Genomic DNA, 18715 nt, shown 5'->3' with positions numbered 1-18715 from the left:
ATGTAAAACAGATAGCTAGTGGGAAGCAGCTGCATAGCACCGGGAGATCAGCTCCATGGTTTGTGACCACCCAGAGGGGTGGGATAGGGAGGGTGGGAGGGAGACGCAGAGGGAGGGGATATGGGGATATATGTACACGTTTAGCTGATTCATTTTGTTATTCAGCAGAAACTAACACAACATTGTAATGCAATTATACTCCAATAAAGATGTTAAAAAAAAAAAAAAAAAGAAAGTGCCTGGAATCTGAGTTCAGAGACTTCTCCATATCCCACCATGATAAAATTTGATTTGAATAAATTACACTTAACTTTAGAATTAAGAATATTGCTACCATTATACAAAATTATTTGTAAGAAAGAGAAAATAAATGGACTGGAAAGTTTATTGGAAAATCTATGTCAAGCTCCATAATTTAAAATTATTTAAAACAAATTAAAAACATCTATAAAAGGTCAGAACATTCAGTATTTCAAGATAAAACTACTTTAAAAAATTGTATCATGGTTATGAAAATAACAATTATGGCAAACTATACATTTTTAAATTATAGAAACATTAAAAATAAAATATTGAACAAAATATGCCTTGCTGTTGTTTTGGGGAAAAGGTGGGGACAAATTTTAAAATTTTATTTACATATATTTATTAAAAGATTTTCCATATGACATTGTAAATAGTCCCATTTCTATTGTATTTTGCTGTAATACATGAATTCACACACAGGAGATAGAATACATAAAATTACATAGATGGTGAAAAAGTAAGCCACATCACACCAAATACACAATTACTGCAAAGGGCATAATGAGAACATATAAGGAATATTAGTTTTAGAAAAAGAGTGCTGTCCACCCCCAGGTACACACAAACACTCACACATAAGCTCCACTTTATTAAACCACAGGAGGAAATAAAATGTATCATAAATAATTGGTCTTCCATTTTCCAATGCTAGTTTTTAAGTTCTTTTTCGATCATAATGAAATCTATTAAGAACAGGATTTTTTTCAAATGTATGGTTTAAACACGATTAGTTTTTGTATGACAATCTATTTTGTACTTTTGTTCTTTTATTAATATCTGTATATATCTAAATCCTTTAAAGTTACAACTTTGAAAATTCACTGTAAAAAGCTGTTTTCTATCTAATATGCCACAACAGGTCAGTGTTTACATACTATTCTGGAAGACTGATAAATTACAACACACAGGTTTAGAAGCAAAAAACTGGATATTATTGAATGTATAATGGAATTTTAACAAAATGTTTTACTGTATTTACCCTATATATTGATATTTTTGTATTCAAAATTTTAGATTCGTACAGTGATAAATTTTATTTACTGAAAAGTATCCCAAATTTCTGTTCTATCGTTTTACAAAATTCTAAATACAGTTTTTAGTTTAATTTTGATAGCGTTTATATTATGTGAAGAGTCCATGTGGTAGCCAAAATAGTATATTGTATATAATATATGAATGTATCTTTTCTATCACAGTTCTTCTAGTTGGCAATAACAAATTATATATGGCAACCATTATTTTATCAAGACCTTTGCTATTATAAGAATAGACCTGAATATAGTCCCCTCAATGATAGACAGCATATTGGTGCATAATTAATTTTACATTTAGAAGAAAAAAGTTAAACATGACAGCATAGCATCAAAGTTGATCATCCCTTGTGAATGTATTAAAGATATGGGTTATAAACACAGGCATGGAAATGAGAATATTTATATACATATATCATGGTTCATTAAGAAAAAAATTATTAAAGCATAATGTGAATAATACATCATAATAATTCACAGTATAAACACACTTTGAGAAGTAATTTAAGTCAGGAATAATAAAAATACAGATATAACATTAGCACTATCCATACATATTCTGTTCTGTCATATATATGAAAATATACACATGGATATAGCTCTTTTAAACCAAATTTTTACATAAATATTCACTGATTTAAATAAAAGTTGACAGAGGTAGAATTTGTGTCAATGTTCATAATTTTCAGGAACAAGTGCTTCAAATATTTCATTACTGTCTGTCCTTTAAAAAAATCCATATAGCCAACTCATGAAAGCCATCATTCTGAAAAAGCGGGGAGGGGAAAGGTGGATTAAGAAAAAAATGATAAAATTACTCAGTACTTTCATGAAAAATTGCAATTCAGTAATGTTTTAACTGAAATTATAATCTCTAATAAAATCTTTGCCCACAAATTATAGTTAATAGTCAAGAAGTATTGTTCTATATTTCAAAAAGATATTCCCTTTAAACTATTATACAAAAGCACTTCAAAGTATAAGAGTACTGAAAGAATGATACACAGTGAAAAGAATGGGGTAACATAGAATGTTAATTGAGAAAAATCGTTCAAAAGAAGGGATACTATGATGTATAGGTTTCATAAAATTACAAACAAGTACTGTAAATTATGTTGTCTGAGTCTTAAAATAGCATGTTAAGGATAGTCAAATATTTTTCCAAGTATTTTGACCTTACGTGCTATCTAACCACCCTCCCAATTAAAAAACATAGACATTAAAATATAAAAAAATCACACAATGGAAACACTGAGAAAGTAATTATTTTTTTCTATATTGAGGAAGACATACTTAAGAAGAAATTATCAGGCAGGTTGTCAAATACTGATGTAAAACATTGTTTATAAGAAAAAAAAAGCTGGAAACAAACTATCGATATATGTTCCATAAGAGGAGAATGATTAAATCATTTATGGAATATCCATGTGATCGACTGTTAAATCACTATTTTAAAATGGCATTTTTGAAAATGCTTTTAATGATAAGAATAAATGTATGCAACTATATTAAGGGGAAAACCCCACAGAACAGAACAAAACAAAAAAAACTGATAAAAACTATTTTGAGTATGATTTCTATTAGAATTATACATGTATGTCTAGGCTTGTGTGTATATTTATTACAAATTAAACATAAGAAAGGAGTAGGGGCTTCCCTGGTGGTCCAGTGGTTAAGACTCCATGCTCCCCTCCCAATGCAGGGGTCACGGATTTGACCCCTTGTTGGGGAACTAAGATCCTGCAAAGATTCTGCATGTCGCGTGTCACGGCCAAAATAAATAAATAAATAAAGTTTAAAAAAAGTAAATAAATAAACCTTTTTTTTTCTTTTTAAAAAGAAGGGAGTGTACCAAATGGCTAATTGCTATTTTCTCTGGGTTGTAGGATTAAAAGTGATTTTGATTTGTACATCCATGTTCACAGCAGCATTTTCACAATAGCCAAAAGATGGAAGCAAGCCAAGTGATGAATGGATAAACAAAGTGTGTTATATACATAGTATGGAATAATATTCAGCCTCAAGAAGGAAGGGAATTCTGACACATACTCCCTCCCTCATGGATAAAACTTGAAAACATTATAGTAAGTGAAATAAGTCAGTCACAAAAACACAAATGCTGCATGATTCCACTTATTTAAGGTACAAAGAATAGTCAAATTCATAGAGACAGAAATTGTCACGGTGATTGCAAGAGGTTAGGGGAAAGGGAGAATGGGGAGTTAGTGTTTAATGGGTACAGAGTTTTAGCTGGGGAAGATGAAAAAGTTCTGGAGATTGATGGTAGAGATGATTTTTGCACAAGAGTGTGAATGTACTAACTGCCAGAGAAATGTACACTTAAAAATGGCTAAAATGATAAATTTGACCTTATGTATATTTTACTCCAATAAAAAAAATATAAAAAGAAGTGATTTTGGTTATCTTCTTTCTACTTTTGTATTTTATGTTTTCTCAGTGAGCATTTTTTAGATGCAATAATCAAAACAGTAAAAGCAAAACTGGATTATATATGTTAACTATTAGAGACACTGTAAATACGACTTGATATGAATATTTCATATTCATTTCTGGGTACTTATGGGGAAATCCCTTAAAATTAGTTTTGGTGACAACGTTAGAAAATATGAATGGAAATGTGCTACCAATTAACAACATCATTAGGATACTCTGGGAATTTGTTAATGGTTGTAGACATTTTCTAATCTACATCTACTAGAATGGCTATAATAAAAAAATGGAAAATAACAAGTGTTGATAAGGACTTGGAAAACTGGAACTCTTAGACTGCTGGTGAGAATGGTACAGTTATGTGGAAAAAGTTTGGCAGGTATTCAAAAAGTTAAACATAGAATTACCTTATGACCCAGCAACTCTAGGTACTCACAAAAGATATTAAAACAGACTAAAACAGATACTTGTACACCAATGTTCACAGCAGCATTATTCACAATAGCTAAGAGATGAAAACAACCCAGGTGTCCATCAACTGATGAGCAAAAGAACAAAATGTGGTATAAACACAAAGGAATATCATTCAGGGATGAAAAGGAATGAAGTTCTGATACATGCTACAACACAGATGAACCCTGAAGACATTATTCTAAATGAAGTAAGCTAGATGCAAAAAGGCAAATATTGTATAAATTCACTTATATGAAAATCTAGAGTAGGCTAATTTATAGAGATAGAAAGTAGATTAGAGGTTATCAGGGGCAGGGAAGTGAAGACAGGGGACTGGAGAGTTATTGCTTAATAGATACAGAGTTTCTGTCGGGGTGATAAAAAATTCTGGAAATAGTGGTGATGGTTGTACAACATTGTGAATTTATGCCACTGAGTTGTACACTTTACAAAATAGTTAAGAAGGCAAAGTTGAGGGACTTCCCTCGTTGTCCAGTGGTTAAGACTTTGCCTTCCAATGCAGGGGGTGTGGGTTCGATCCCAGGTCAGGGAAATAAGATCCCACATCCCTCCTGGCCAGAAAAAAAACAAAACAAAGCATAAAACTGAAGCAATATTGTAACAAATTCAATAAAGACTTTAAAAATGGTACACATCAAAAAAACTTTAAAAAAAAGTAGGCAAAGTTCATGTTATATATATTTTATCATAATTTTAAAAAGTTTTCTAATTCATTACAGCTTTAGAGATTGCTGGAAAGCACTATGTTCTAGATCAGTGGTTCTTTTTTTTTTTTTTTTTTTTTTGCGGTATGCGGGCCTCTCACTGTTGTGGCCTCTCCCATTGCGGAGCACAGGCTCCGGACGTGCAGGCTCAGCGGCCATGGTTCACAGGCCCAGCCGCTCTGCGGCATGTGGGATCTTCCGAGACCGGGGCACGAACCCATGTCCACTGCATCAGCAGGCGGACTCTCAACCACTGTGCCACCAGGGAAGCCCCCAGTGGTTCTTAAATTATAGTTTGGGGATCCCTGGGAGTCAAGCCTCTTTTCATAAACTAAGGAATTACTTGCTTTTTCACTCATATTATCTCACAAGTATACAGATAAGTTTTCCAGGGGCTATGTGACATGAAAGGCCAGTTAGTAAATAAATATTTCAGATTTGTGGGCCACAGGGTCTCTGTCACAACTCCCTAATTCTGCCACTGCAGAAAAGCAGTCTGAGACAATATGTAAACAAATCGGTGTGGCTTAATAAAGCTTAATTTACAAAATTAGGCAGTGGTGTGGATTTGGCCTACAGGGGCCTAGTTTACCAACCCTTGATCTAAAATGCAGCTGTGAATCAAGCATGAAAAAAATGCTTGTGTCACAACTGCCAAGAGGCTTTATAATGAGAAGCAGAACCTCCATCTAATCACATTCAAATTAATGCAGCAGCTTAGAAGTTGTGAGGACAAAGTGACTGCTGCCAGCACTAGGAAGTGGTCCTCAAAGTGAAAGAGGAAGTCAAATGTTTTAGTCAAATAAACAAACACAAAAGCAAAAAGCACAGCAATCAGGAATCATTTAAACATAGGCCCTACAAATACCAATAAACCCTGGGGCATCAGTATATTAAAGAATAGAACATAGCTAATACTCTTATGAGGATTCTGAAGTCACCAAGGAAATGCTTAATTATCTCCTATAAAATTCTATTGAGAGAAGCCAAAAAATGAATAATTTTTAAAAGGACTGACTTTACTATTTCTGTCAATAAGCCTGCACTTTTCAGTCATCTACTTTTCAAACCCTGGGTCTGACATGCTTCTTTCCCATTCACTCCCATCTCCAGTGAATGAGCACATCACTTTGACCCTTCCTCAGCCAAATGTGTCCTAGCTCTTTACAATCACTCTGGAAAACTGCCTTACTATAACTACTCAAGCTCGAACACATGCACGTCCAGTGACCTGACAATCTCACCCCTAAGTGTACACCCAAAAGAAATGCACACATCTATTCGCCAACATAAGGTACTAGAATGTTCATCATAATTCTATCTGTAATAGCCCAAACTGGAAATTATCACATGCCCATCAAAAACAGAATGAGTAAATGGACTGTGGTATGTTCACATAATGGAATACTATACAGCAACAAGACTGAACCAACTACAAGTACACAGCAGTATGGATGAATCTCACAGAGGTACTATTGAGAAAAAAGCCAGAAATATATGATTTCATTTATAAAATGTCCAGAAACAGACAAAAGAAATCTATGCTTTTAATAACTGAGACAGTTACTTTTAGAGTAAGGCTTATGACCAGAAGGACACCCAAGAGAGGTCATGTTTTGTTTCTTGATCCGGGTGCAGGTTGCATAGGTGTGTTCAGTTTGTAAAAATTCATTGAGCTGTATATCCTATGATATAGCACTTTTCTGTATGTATATAATAATTTATCTTAAAATATCTAGCTTTCAATATTAAATAATATTTTCTATGTCTTTGCCCACACTTTCACTATCTGTTATTTGTACCTTGAGTTTGGCACTTTATCAAATATTACCCTGTGATACATTGTCATTTAATTTTTGTTGTGGATGTCTTCTCTCTCTCTCTCTTTTTTTAAATCTGCATCGGGTCTTAGTTGCGGCGTGTGGGATCTTCATTGAGGCATGCGGGATCTTTCGTTGCGGCGTGCAGGCTCTTTCTTGCAGTGCACGGGCTTCTCTCTAGTTGTGGTGCGTGGGTTTTCTCTCTCTAGTTTTAGTGGCACATGGGCTTCTCTCTAGTTGTGGCGTGCAGGTTTTCTCTCTAGTTAGAGCGGCACATGGGCTTCTCTCTAGTTGTGGTGCGTGAGTTTTCTCTCTCTAGTTGTAGTGGCGCATGGGCTTCTCTCTAGTTGTGGCGTGCAGGTTTTCTCTCTAGTTGTAGCGGCGCGTGGGCTTCTCTCTAGTTGTGGTGCGTGAGTTTCCTCTCTCTAGCTGTGGTGTGCGGGCTCCAGAGCACGAGGGCTCTGTAGTTTGTGGCACCCAGGCTCTCACTGAGGCACGCAAGCTCAGCAGTTGTGGTGCATGGGCTTAGTTGCCCCACGGCATGTGGGATCTTAGTTCCCCGATCAGGGATCAAACCCACGTACCCTGCATTGGAAGGCAGATTCTTTACCACTGGACCACCAGGGAAGTCCCCAGATGTCTTCTTTTTTAATTAATGTATAATTTATGTACAATAAAATACATGGACTGTAAACGTTCAGTTCAACGAATTTTTACAATTGTATACAGCCATGTAACCATCACCACCATGACACAGCACATTCTATTACCTCTGAAAGTTCCCTACCACCTTTATAGGCAATCTCCTCTCCCCCCACACAGAAAACAACTCTTGTAATTTTTATAACCAGAGATAAGTTTTGCTTGTACTTGGTGTTACATACATACCTTTCTGATAATCAGTTTGTATGTTCAGGAGAATGTAAAGGAGACTTCAGAGTAGAACTAAGGGGTGGTGTGCGAAGACCGTGCCGACGCATCTCTTGGATTGCTCGTTCTCTGTCAATAAAGACAAAATAAGAGATTATACCAAAAAGTGGTAAACAAATAAAAGGTCCTGTTATTGTTGTTAAGTAATTTCTACTCAATTGATTAATTAGTATTTCTACTAAATTTAAATCCTTTGAAGGGACTTCCCGGGTGGCACAGTGGTTAAGAATCTGCCTGCCAATGCAGGGGACACAGGTTTGAGCCCTGGTCCAGGACGATCCCACATGCCGCGGAGCAACTAAGCCCGTGTGCCACAACTACTGGGTCGGCGTTCTAGAGCCCGTGAGCTATAACTACTGAGCCCACGTGCCACAACTACTGAAGCCTGCGCGCCTAGAGCCCGTGCTCCACAACAAGAGAAGCCACCGCATAGAGAAGCCTGCACACCTCAATGAAGAGTAGCCCCTGCTTGCCATGGCAACTAGAGAAAGCCCACGCAGCAACAAAGACCCAACGCAGCCATAAACAAATAAATAAATCCTATGTCTTTATATCATTTCTAAGTTGAGGATAAAAGATGTCAACTAAAGGAATATGTACTTTAAGAGATTGTTCAAAGCCCTTCTGAATATAGATTTTCAAAGTTGGTTGGTTCCCCTCTCTGCCCCTACCTTTCCCACCTCTTCTTGCACATAAATCTAGTCCTCTTCCTTCCTGTCTCAAAACGCCCAAATGTTAGAAGTAAAATAATCTACTTTCTGTTATGTCTGGGTCTGCCCCACAAAGCATGATGACTGTGTTGCCACCTCTACTGTGGGCTATTCACAGTCCCTGGCCCAGACTTTCTGACTTGAGCTCTTCAGTACCTAGGATTTCTACCTAGACGGGTGCTTCACAAACTTTTTTCATTATAATCCCCTACAAAAACTTTTTTAGATGCCCCTCCCCAAATTATTCCCCCTCCGTCCAATTTTAATACATCAGATTTTAATACATAGATACACTTTTAATACACTGTGGCCCTTCCGAGGGCCATAAATCACTGTAGTACCTAAGGTTTCTTTACCATTCCCTCTTCCCCAAGAATCTATATTGTTCCCTGCAGGGACAATATTGCCTCTTTAAAAATGCAAGATCTAGTTGCATGGTAAACAGAAGGAAAGACATGGTCATGTGGGTCAAGGTTTCTTTGGGGACCAGGGGCAAGGAAAAAGGAGAAGAATTAAGGGAGTCTATAACCCTAGGCAACAGAGGGCTTGGTTTAGGACCCTTGAATTGAAGAGAATTTCAGTTGTCATTAATAAATGAAAATCATTACATATATACAGTTTAGTACATTCAGAAAATAGATCTTCTAAATAACAAGAAATTAACAACACTGCTTTCATGACACTGATGCAACCTCAGGCTTCATTTCTCTTTGAAATCACAAATACTGATTTCCTAGCAAATTCCATCTATAATCCAAATTGCACATCACTTAAAAGTTTTGAAGCAAATGGTTAAGAATAAGATTAGAGAACTCAAAATATTGACCTAAATAAGCAATCTGACCACTATTTGAGAATGAAATCTTAGGAATGCTGATGCCTATGGTATTAATACAGTAGGAAAGAATAATGGAAGAAAAGTAAATTGACAAGTTGATTCACAAATTAGACTTGGATTTTAACTGTTAAAGCAGGTCTCATTCCTGTCTGTAACACTTGGAGATTAAAATTTTCAACATAATAAAGCAAATGAACTGAAATATAAGTGTCTATAAAAATTCCTAAGCTGTAGGGAATATATTGAAAAGATTAAGGGCACAGGCTTTAAAATTAGACAAACCTATATGGATTTTAGTCTTGGCTCTGCTATTTACTATTTGCGTGACCTTAGTTTTTAATAACAATATAGGCACAATAATAGATAGTTAATAGGATTAATCAGATACATACATAGTATCTGGCATATATTTGTTAAGTGCCCTTAAGATCATCAGTATCATCGCTTTCATGATGATTTGTATTTGGAATTTCCTATTGGACCATAATGTTTTGGGCTCTTGTAGAATCCTTACTAGCTTGCTGATTCCCTAACTATATCCTTTGAAATAATGCCCTAATTTTGTCCTGAGGAATGCTACAGCAAACATTCATACAATACTTGCTACTTTATTGTGGGGATATTATCTTCTACAACACTTGTTGCCTTTTTAGGAAGAATTACCAAAGAAATTTATTTTACATATTAATGCTAAGAAAAGTTTGCTATTTGTAAGCCATATTAAATCCTTTTGGAATAGAATAGGGAATAAATAAAAACGCTGTTCAATGCTAAAAATATATTCTTACCGTTCATATCTTTCAGTTGAAATCTGCCTTTTCAGAACATCAAGATCTGTTTGTAATTGTGCCATTTTAGCCCGAAGCATGGTGTTTTCCCGGCTTTGACTATTTCTTAAAAACAAATTTAGAAAATCAAATAAATAATAAATATTCTGTTTTATAGCATCAAGTGCTATGGATTTTTGTTTTTGTTATTAATAAATACAAATGGAGGTGACATATAAGGATGAAAAAAAGAGAAGACTTTCCAACAATAATTCCATAAACGTCTGGAGCTTCTATCACAAAGTTTTCTTTTTCATTCATCTCATTTATTTAACGAACATTTACTAAGCTTCTAGTATGTGCTAGGCACTGCAGCAATGCTGGAGATACCAATGTGAGAAGACATGAATTGTAACATCAAAAAGTAAAGTATCTTTATTGGCTCTTTCTTGATTCCTACCTCAGAAAGAGATATATTTCTAATTCCTTTTAAAAGTTAATTATTCCACTCATACTATCTACTCTATGTTTCCTCCCTTCTTCCAAAAATATGTCCAAACTTCTCCATTATCAATCTCCTAAAAGGTAATCAATATTATGAGGGTCAAATTTCATGGCCTTTTCAAAGTCTTTTTCCTAATCCATAGCATGAAACACAGCCAGTTCTCCCCATTCTGAAATGCTCTCCCCTTCGCTGACTTCTCTCTTCAGTCCTCAAATTTAGGTATTTTTCTAAAGTCCACTCGTTCACTTCCATGGGTACCACCTCTGTGGAGAACATATACAAATTACACGCCCAAACATGATGTCTCTTCTGAGCTAAACCCCCTGAGTTTCCCAAAGCAGCGGCCATGTAATCAAAATACTTTGCTTTGCACTCCCATCCCCCAGTCCCCCAACACTTTGAAAACAAAATTTTTTTCGTTCCTCCACTATTTTTCTATCATTTGTTTTATGCTACAAATCTATAAAAAATTATTCATATTGAAAAATTATTTGTGACAAGCTATTTTCCTCACATAAGTTGATTCATGACGCTTACAATTTGCTTTCTGAAAGGGTTAACTTCTCTTTAAGTAGCTGAATTTCTGTATCCTTCTCGTGGGAGGTTAAATGGGAATGAAATTCTTTATCTCTATTTGTAGCCAACAATGATTCAAGGTTTTTAATCGTATGTCTCTCACTTGACAGTTGTTTTTTTAACAGCTCTGATTCTGATTTTACATTTTCTAATTCCACTGCAACCTACAAGAAAAACAAAGCAAGATTACTTCAGTATAATTTTAGACTTACTCTGAAAAATTATCTGCACAGCTATACACACATCAGTTGCTTCATTTTGGGTACTGATTAAAGATTCTGTAATACTTTTCACATATAGGAAAAACATCTTATTTTCAAAATAATCTTTGTTATTTTTAGCAAAGACCTATCCCAACCCTCAAATAGTTTTCTTTCATGTTATCTTGTCAAGAGGGGGTAATTAACGTAAAATCCTAAAATGTGGCCACCCTATCAGTAAGGAGGCCCTTCTGGTTTATTAAATATGTATATTCTGTTTACATAGTCAAACCAGTCTTGAAGCTTCTCAGTACCTGAAAATAAAGTTACTACTAAATAAGTGAAAACTGGAAACACCCATGTTTAAAAACACACATTGGGTTGTTTAAAGTAATGCTTCGGTTTGGGAATGGGACGTTCCAGTTAACTCGACTTTTAAAATTAAGTAAGATTTTTATCAGGAAAATATTCCACTTAGAAAGGAATCAACTGCTCAATTCTTCATATAAGTCTTACTTTTAAGCAGAGAAAGAATGTATTGGGATATGTTCCTATTCTATAATTAGAAGACTTATATTCTCCTAAATACCCATCTGCTTCAAAACAGCACCTAATTTTATCATCATGTTTGCCAAAGAAACCTCGACAAAAAATGTAGTAGTCAAATTAGAGTAGGGCTGAATAAAACAATATGCTACTGGGACTTCCTGGTGGTGCAGTGGTTAAGAATCCGCCTGCCAATGTAGGGGACACAGGTTCGAGCCCTGGTCCGGGAAGATCCCACATGCCTCGGAGCAACTAAGCCCGTGCGCCACAACTACTGAAGCCCGCGTGCCACAGCTACTGAAGCCCACGCGCCTAGAGCCCATGCTCTGCAACAAGAGAAGCCACCGCAATGAGAAGCCCGCGCACCGCAACGAAGAGTAGCCCCCACTCGCCACAACTAGAGAAAGAGCGCATGCAGCAATGAAGACCCAATACAGCCAAAAATAAATAAATAAAATAAGTAAATTTATATATAAAAAAACAATATGCTACAATATTATCTTTTAAGTTCTTACCCTCTCAAATTCAAGGTTTTTGGAATTCAATTGCTGGGTCATAATATCTTTGCCTGAATCGAGCTTAATGCAAAGGTCTCTAAGAGATGACACATCATTTAATACTGCTGCTTTCTCATCTTCTTGGTGTCTCAGCTCTTCTTCTAATCTAGACATGGCTTTTGCCATGGATGAGATCTGAGATTCATAAGCATGATGTGCATTTATGTGCTGAAAATAAGAAAACAGGTAAAAAGTTAAAGTAACCCAGTAATATTAAAGGTTTGAATCTGTGTAACTACAACGTCCCTTCATATAACTATAAAAGCCAATTTTTGCAATTTAAAAAATTTTGCAATTTTAAGATACTCTCAGGAAGCTGTCTTCTATTTAAAGATGGCCTATTTAATGCTTAAAAAAATAAACTGTGTTTAATTATTAATCATGGTAACTAAGTACCTGATGTATATATTTGGAAGATGAAAATTACTGCTTTAGGGTTGTGAACATGAGAGATCTTTTAAGTCATATTAAATTTTTCCTTTATAAACTCTGTTATAATAATGCTTTTTAAAGTAACATATATACTTATCACTCCTCAACTGCCTTTAAATTCTGAATTTCAAAAATGGAGTTTGCTTTAAAACTATATACCTAAACTCGTATTTAAATTTAACTTAACCTAATAATAGTATACAACTTTATAAGATTTTAATAACTGAAATGACGAGCAAAATTTGAAATACTGATAAACACTTCTTTCCTAAAGTAATATACATTAAAAAAAATTAATTTATTTATTTTTGGTTGCGTTGGGTCTTCGTTGCTGCACACAGGCTTTCTCTAGTTGTGGTGAGCAGGGAGGGGCTACTCTTCGTTGCGGTGTGCGGGCTTCTCATTGCAGTGGCTTCTCTTGTTGCGGAGCACGGGCTCTAGGCGTGCGGGCTTCAGTAGTTGCAGCACACAGGCTTCAGTAGTTGTGGCGCACAGGCTTCAGTAGTTGTGGCTCATGGCTCTAGCGCTCAGGCTCAGTAGTTGTGGTGCATGGGCTTCACTGCTCCGTGGCATGTGGGATCTTCCTGGACTCCTGGGCTCGAACCCATGTCCCCTGCACATTCTTAACCACTGCATGGGCCACCAGGGAAGTCCCAAATAATGCACATTTAAAATTTTTCACAATTTAAAATGTGAGTGATAAATACAAACAGATATAAACTCTACTTCTAGAATTTAGGAAGAATTCCACATTTGAAAATTAAATTATTAAACAAGCTTTACTAAAATGAATCAACATTAAAAATCTAATACACTGCTATGAAGATTTAATAAATTTCAACAATTGTAGAAAAGTACTTGGATTTTCCAAATATTAATGAATTAATTAATCAAAATTCCCCCAAAGAAATATAAATATGTAAGTCAATCTTATATACCACATAAGAACATGAACAATGACAAAGAACAAAAGAACTAAAGAATAGTTTCTCCCGAGAACTATTTTGAAGGTTGAAAAACATTCCTTTAGTTATTATACTCTTAACAGAAAAACTTACAGAAATAGTGTATTCGTTTCCTAGGACTGCTGTAACAAATTACTGCAAATTGCTGGGTGGCTTAAAACAACAGAAATTTATTCCCTCACAATTCTGGAGGTTACAAGTCTGAAATTTAGATGCTGGCAGAGTTGGCTTCTTCGGGAGGTTCTGAGGTAGAATCTGTTCCACGCCTCTCTCCAAACTTCTGGTGATTGCTGGCAATCCTTGGTGTTCCTTGCCTTGTAGACACATAACTCCAATCTCTGCCTTCACCTTCACTTGACATTCTCCTTGTGTCTTCTGTGTCCAGATTTCTCTTATCTCATAAGGATACCAAACATTAGGTTATGGCCTGCCCTAGTCCAGTATGACCTCACCTTAAATTGATTACACCTGCAAAGGTCCTATTTCCAAAAAGGTCACATTCACAGGTTCTGGTGGTTAGCATTTCAATATATTTCGGGGGGGCATAATTCTATCAACTCTCTGGCTCCCCCAAATTCATGTCCTTCCCATGTGCAAAATATATTCATTCTATCCCAACATTCTAGCATCAACTCTAAGTCCAAAATCTTATCTAAGTCAGAATGGGTAAGACTCTGGGTATGGTCCTTCCTGGGGCAAAATTCCTCTCCTTCCACAGACCTGTGATACTAGAAAACAAGTTACCTCCCTCTGAAATAAAATGGTGGAAAAGGCATAAAATGGTCCCATTCTGAAAGGGAGAAAATAGAAGGAATAAAGGAGTTACTAGTCCAAAGTAAGCCTACAGCCAAGTAGGGCAAATTCCATTAGATTTCAAGGCCTAAAAATAATTATCTGTGTCTTGATACTCTATCCTCTGGACCTGCTAGGGCAGCCCCACCTTCTCAGCCCTCAGGTATAGCCCCATCTCTTGGCTCACAGTGGCAGTGGCGCTGCTTTCTGGAATCAAGGAAGAAATAGCCCAGTCCCCTGGGCCTATGGTAGCGTAGCAGGTCCACCAGCTTTTGAGCTGCCCTTGGCAGCCCTGCTGATCTCTGAGCCACCTTCATTCTTCCCTTTTCTTGAAGGAAAACATATGTTCATAACTCTAGTGGCCTGTTTTCTGCTAGTAGGATCCAAGAAGTTTAACCTTCTTTCCTTGTATCCTGTTTCTGTCCCTTTCAGCCCAAGCTGGCAGTGTTTCTGCTGAGGTGATTGGTTGGGTCTATGAGTCACTCACCTACTCTCTTTGCCTAGCCACACTCTCGGCCCTGCCTCCAGAACACGCTATCTGGATAGACAAGACTTTTCCAAATCATCAAGTTCCAGCTCTTTTTTTGCTTAGCAATTCCTTCTTCAATCTGTCTCTTTCCTTCACATCTTACTATAAGCAGCAAGGAGAAACCAGGTTGCACCTTTCATACTCTGCTTGGAAATTTCCTCAGCTAAATATCCAAGTTCATAACTTATAAGTTCTACTTTCCTAAGAGTATACCATAATTCAGTCAAGTTCTCTGACATTTTATAATAAGAATTACCTTTTCTCCAGTGTCCAATAACATGTTCCTCAATTCCATCTGAGACCTCACTAGAAGAAACATTCTTATTTCTGGACAAATTCCATTCATGACGATTTATGTATTTTGTAAATAATAGAAGTTTTCTCTACAGCTTTCCTCTTTTTTTCTGCGGTACGCGGGCCTCTCACTGCTGTGGTCTCTCCTGCTGTGGAGCACAGCTCTGGACGCGCAGGTCCAGCGTCCATGGCTCACGGGCCCAGCCGCTCTGCGGCATGTGGAATCCTCCCGGACCAGGGCACAAACCTGCGTCCCCTGCATCGGCAGGCGGACTCTCAACCACTGCGCCACCAGGGAAGCCCTCCTCTTTTTTTCTGAGTTCTCGCCAGAATTGCCTTTAATATCCATCTTTCTATCTACAAACTTTTCAAGGTTGTCTAGACTTTTCTATCACGCACCTCAAAACTCTTCCAGCCTGTACCCATTACTCTTCCAGCCTGTACCCAATTCCAAAGACCCTTTTTAGGTTTGTTACAAAAGCATCCCACTTCCTGGTACCAAAATCTGTACTAGTTTCTTAACGCTGCCATAACAAATTACCAGAAACTAGATAGCTTAAAACAACAGAAATGTATTCCCTCTCAGTTCTGGAGGCCACAAGTCTGAAACCCAGATGTCAGCAGGATCGGTTCCTTCTGGAGGTTCTGAATGAGAATCTTTTCCATACCCCTCTCCCAGCTCAAGTGATTGCTGGCAATCCTTGGGGTTCCTTGCCTTGGTAGACACATCATTTCAATCTCTGCCTCTATCCTCATATGGCATTCTCCCCTGTGTCTTCTGTGTCTGAATCTCCCTTATTTTACAAGGACACCAGTTATCAGATTAGGGTCCATCCTACCCAGTGTCACCTCATTTTAACCGTTTTAAAAAATATTTATTTATTTTTGGCTGCATTGGGTCTTCATTGCTGTGCACGGGCTTTTCTCCAGTTGTGGCGAGCGGGGGTTAGTCTTCGTTACGGTGCACAGGCTTCTCACTGCGGTGGCTCTCTTGTTGCGGAGCACGGGCTCTAGGCTCACGGGTTTCAGTAGTTGTAGCTCGTGGGCTCTAGAGTGCAGGCTCAGTAGTTGTGCGCACGGGCTTAGGTGCTCCGCGGCATGTGGGATCTTCCCAGACCAGGGCTCGAACCCGTGTCCCCTGCACTGGCAGGCGGATTCTCAACCACTGTGCCACCAGGGAAGCCCACCTCATTTTAACTTGATTAAATCTGCAAAGATGCTATTTCCAAATAAGGTCACATTCACAGGTACTGGGAGCTAGGACCTAAATATATTTTTGGGGGGAGAGGTGCATAATTCTACGCACTACAGATAATCAATACTTTCTTCTAAAAAATAAAGACCAACTACGATACTATACCAACAAAACAAAACAAAAGTAGAACTAATAGCCAACTGTTCCTTATCAATCTAACTTATTTAGGGTCCCTATATTTTAACTAAACTCAAAATTTTATCATGAGACTTTTTTTTTTTTTTTTTTTTGCAGTATGCGGGCCTCTCACTATTGTGACCTCTCCCATTGTGGAGCACAGGCTCCAGACACGCAGGCTCAGCGGCCATGGCTCACGGGCCCAGCCGCTCCGCGGCATGTGGGATCTTCCTGGACCGGGGCACAAACCCACGTCCCCTGCATCAGCAGGCGGACTCTCAACCACTGCGCCACCAGGGAAGCCCTAAGAGACTTTTATTAGACTGTCTTTATGACAAAAGCTTATTTAAATCCATATGCAAAAGAATGAAGTTGGAACCTTACCTTATATCATGTATAAAAATTAACTCAAAATGGATCAAAGACCTCAACATAAGAGCTAAAACTATAAAACGCATAGAAAAAACAGGGGAAAAGCTTCATTATGTTCGATTTAGCAACGATTTCTTAGATATGACACCAAAAATACAGGCAAGAAGAAAAAAACAGATAAATTGGACTTCATCAAAATTTAAAACTCTTGTGCATCAAAGGATAAAACTGAGTGACAAGGTAAGCCATGAGATGGGAGAAAATATTCACAAATCACATATCTAATAAGGGATTGAAATCCAGAATATACAAACAATTCCTACAACTCAACAACAACAGAAAACAACCTGATTAAAAACTAGGCAAAGGGGCTTCCCTGGTGGCGCAGTGGTTGAGACTCCGCCTGCCGATGCAGGGGACACAGGTTCGTGCCCCGGTCCAGGAAGATCCCACATGCCGTGGAGCGGCTGGGCCCGTGAGCCACGGCCGCTGAGCCTGCACGTCTGGAGCCTGTGCTCCGCAGCAGGAGAGGCCACAACAGTGACAGGCCCGCGTACTGAAAAAAAAAAAAAAACTATGCAAAGGATTTGAATACATATTTCTCCAAAGAAAATATACAAATGGCCAATAAACACACAAAATACACTCAACATCACTAATCATTAAGAAAATACAAGTCAAAACCAAAATGAAATACCACTTCACTCCCATTGGGATGGCCATTATTAAAACAAAAAAAAACAAAACAAAAAACCCCAGAAAATAACAAGTGTTGGTGAAGATGTGGAGGAACTGGAAGCCTAACATTGCAGGTGGGAATGTAAAATGGTGCAGCCCCTGTGAAAAACTGTATGGTGGTTATTCAAAAAATTAAACATAAAATTATAATATGATCCAGTAATTCCATGTCTGGATATATCCTAAAGAACTAACTGAAAATAAAGACTTGAATAGATATTGTACATCCAAGTTCATAGCAGCATTATTTTCAATAGCCAAAGATGGAAACAAACCAAATGTTCATTGACAGATGAATGTTTAGAATGTGGTATATGCATACAGTGGGATATTATTCAGCCTTAAAAAGGAATGAAATTCTGACACATGCTACAACATGGGTGAACCTTGAGATTTAAGTGAACCTTAGGCCTAAGTAAAATAATTCAGTCACAAAAAGACAAATATTGTATGACTCCACTTATAAGAGGGACATGGAGTAGTCAAATTCATTTAGAGAAAGTAGAATGGTGGTTGTCAGTGGCTGGGGGAGGGGAGAACGAGGAGCTAGTTAGTATTTAATGGGTACAGAGTTTTAACTGGGGAAGATGAAAAAGTTCTGGAGAAGGATGGTGGTGATAGTTGCACAACAATATGCATGTACTAACTGCCACTGTATACTTAAAAATGGTTATAATGGTAAATTCGATATTATGTATATTTTACTTACAATATAAAAGTAATGGGGCTCTCCTAAGCAAATTATCAGAATGACAGATTACCATTGAACTTGATTTTTACCAATGCTTAAACCTCACTTCAATAAA

The 18715-nt window shown here is 37.2% G+C and overlaps 1 protein-coding gene across 2 annotated transcripts in view; it reads right to left on the bottom strand.

Moving 5' to 3' along the window:
• Window positions 1–371: 371 nt before the first annotated feature.
• Window positions 372–18715, bottom strand: part of CEP135 (centrosomal protein 135) — an 86048-nt gene continuing 67704 nt past the window's right edge. Inside the window, exons 22-26 of one of the 2 annotated variants that reach the window (XM_030880606.2) lie at window positions 12374–12583; window positions 11074–11276; window positions 10053–10157; window positions 7675–7785; window positions 372–2103 (exon numbers count right to left, since the gene is read on the bottom strand). In XM_030880606.2, the coding sequence (XP_030736466.1) occupies window positions 7686–7785; window positions 10053–10157; window positions 11074–11276; window positions 12374–12583 (618 nt within the window). In that variant the 3' untranslated portion in view covers window positions 372–2103; window positions 7675–7685. The remainder of the gene's footprint in view (window positions 2104–7674; window positions 7786–10052; window positions 10158–11073; window positions 11277–12373; window positions 12584–18715) is intronic. The other variant, XM_060299386.1, reaches the window with a different exon arrangement.

This window comes from Globicephala melas, chromosome 5 (assembly GCF_963455315.2).
Source record: "Globicephala melas chromosome 5, mGloMel1.2, whole genome shotgun sequence".
Classification (NCBI taxonomy): domain Eukaryota; kingdom Metazoa; phylum Chordata; class Mammalia; order Artiodactyla; family Delphinidae; genus Globicephala; species Globicephala melas.
This window is presented reverse-complemented; position numbering and strand designations above follow the sequence as displayed.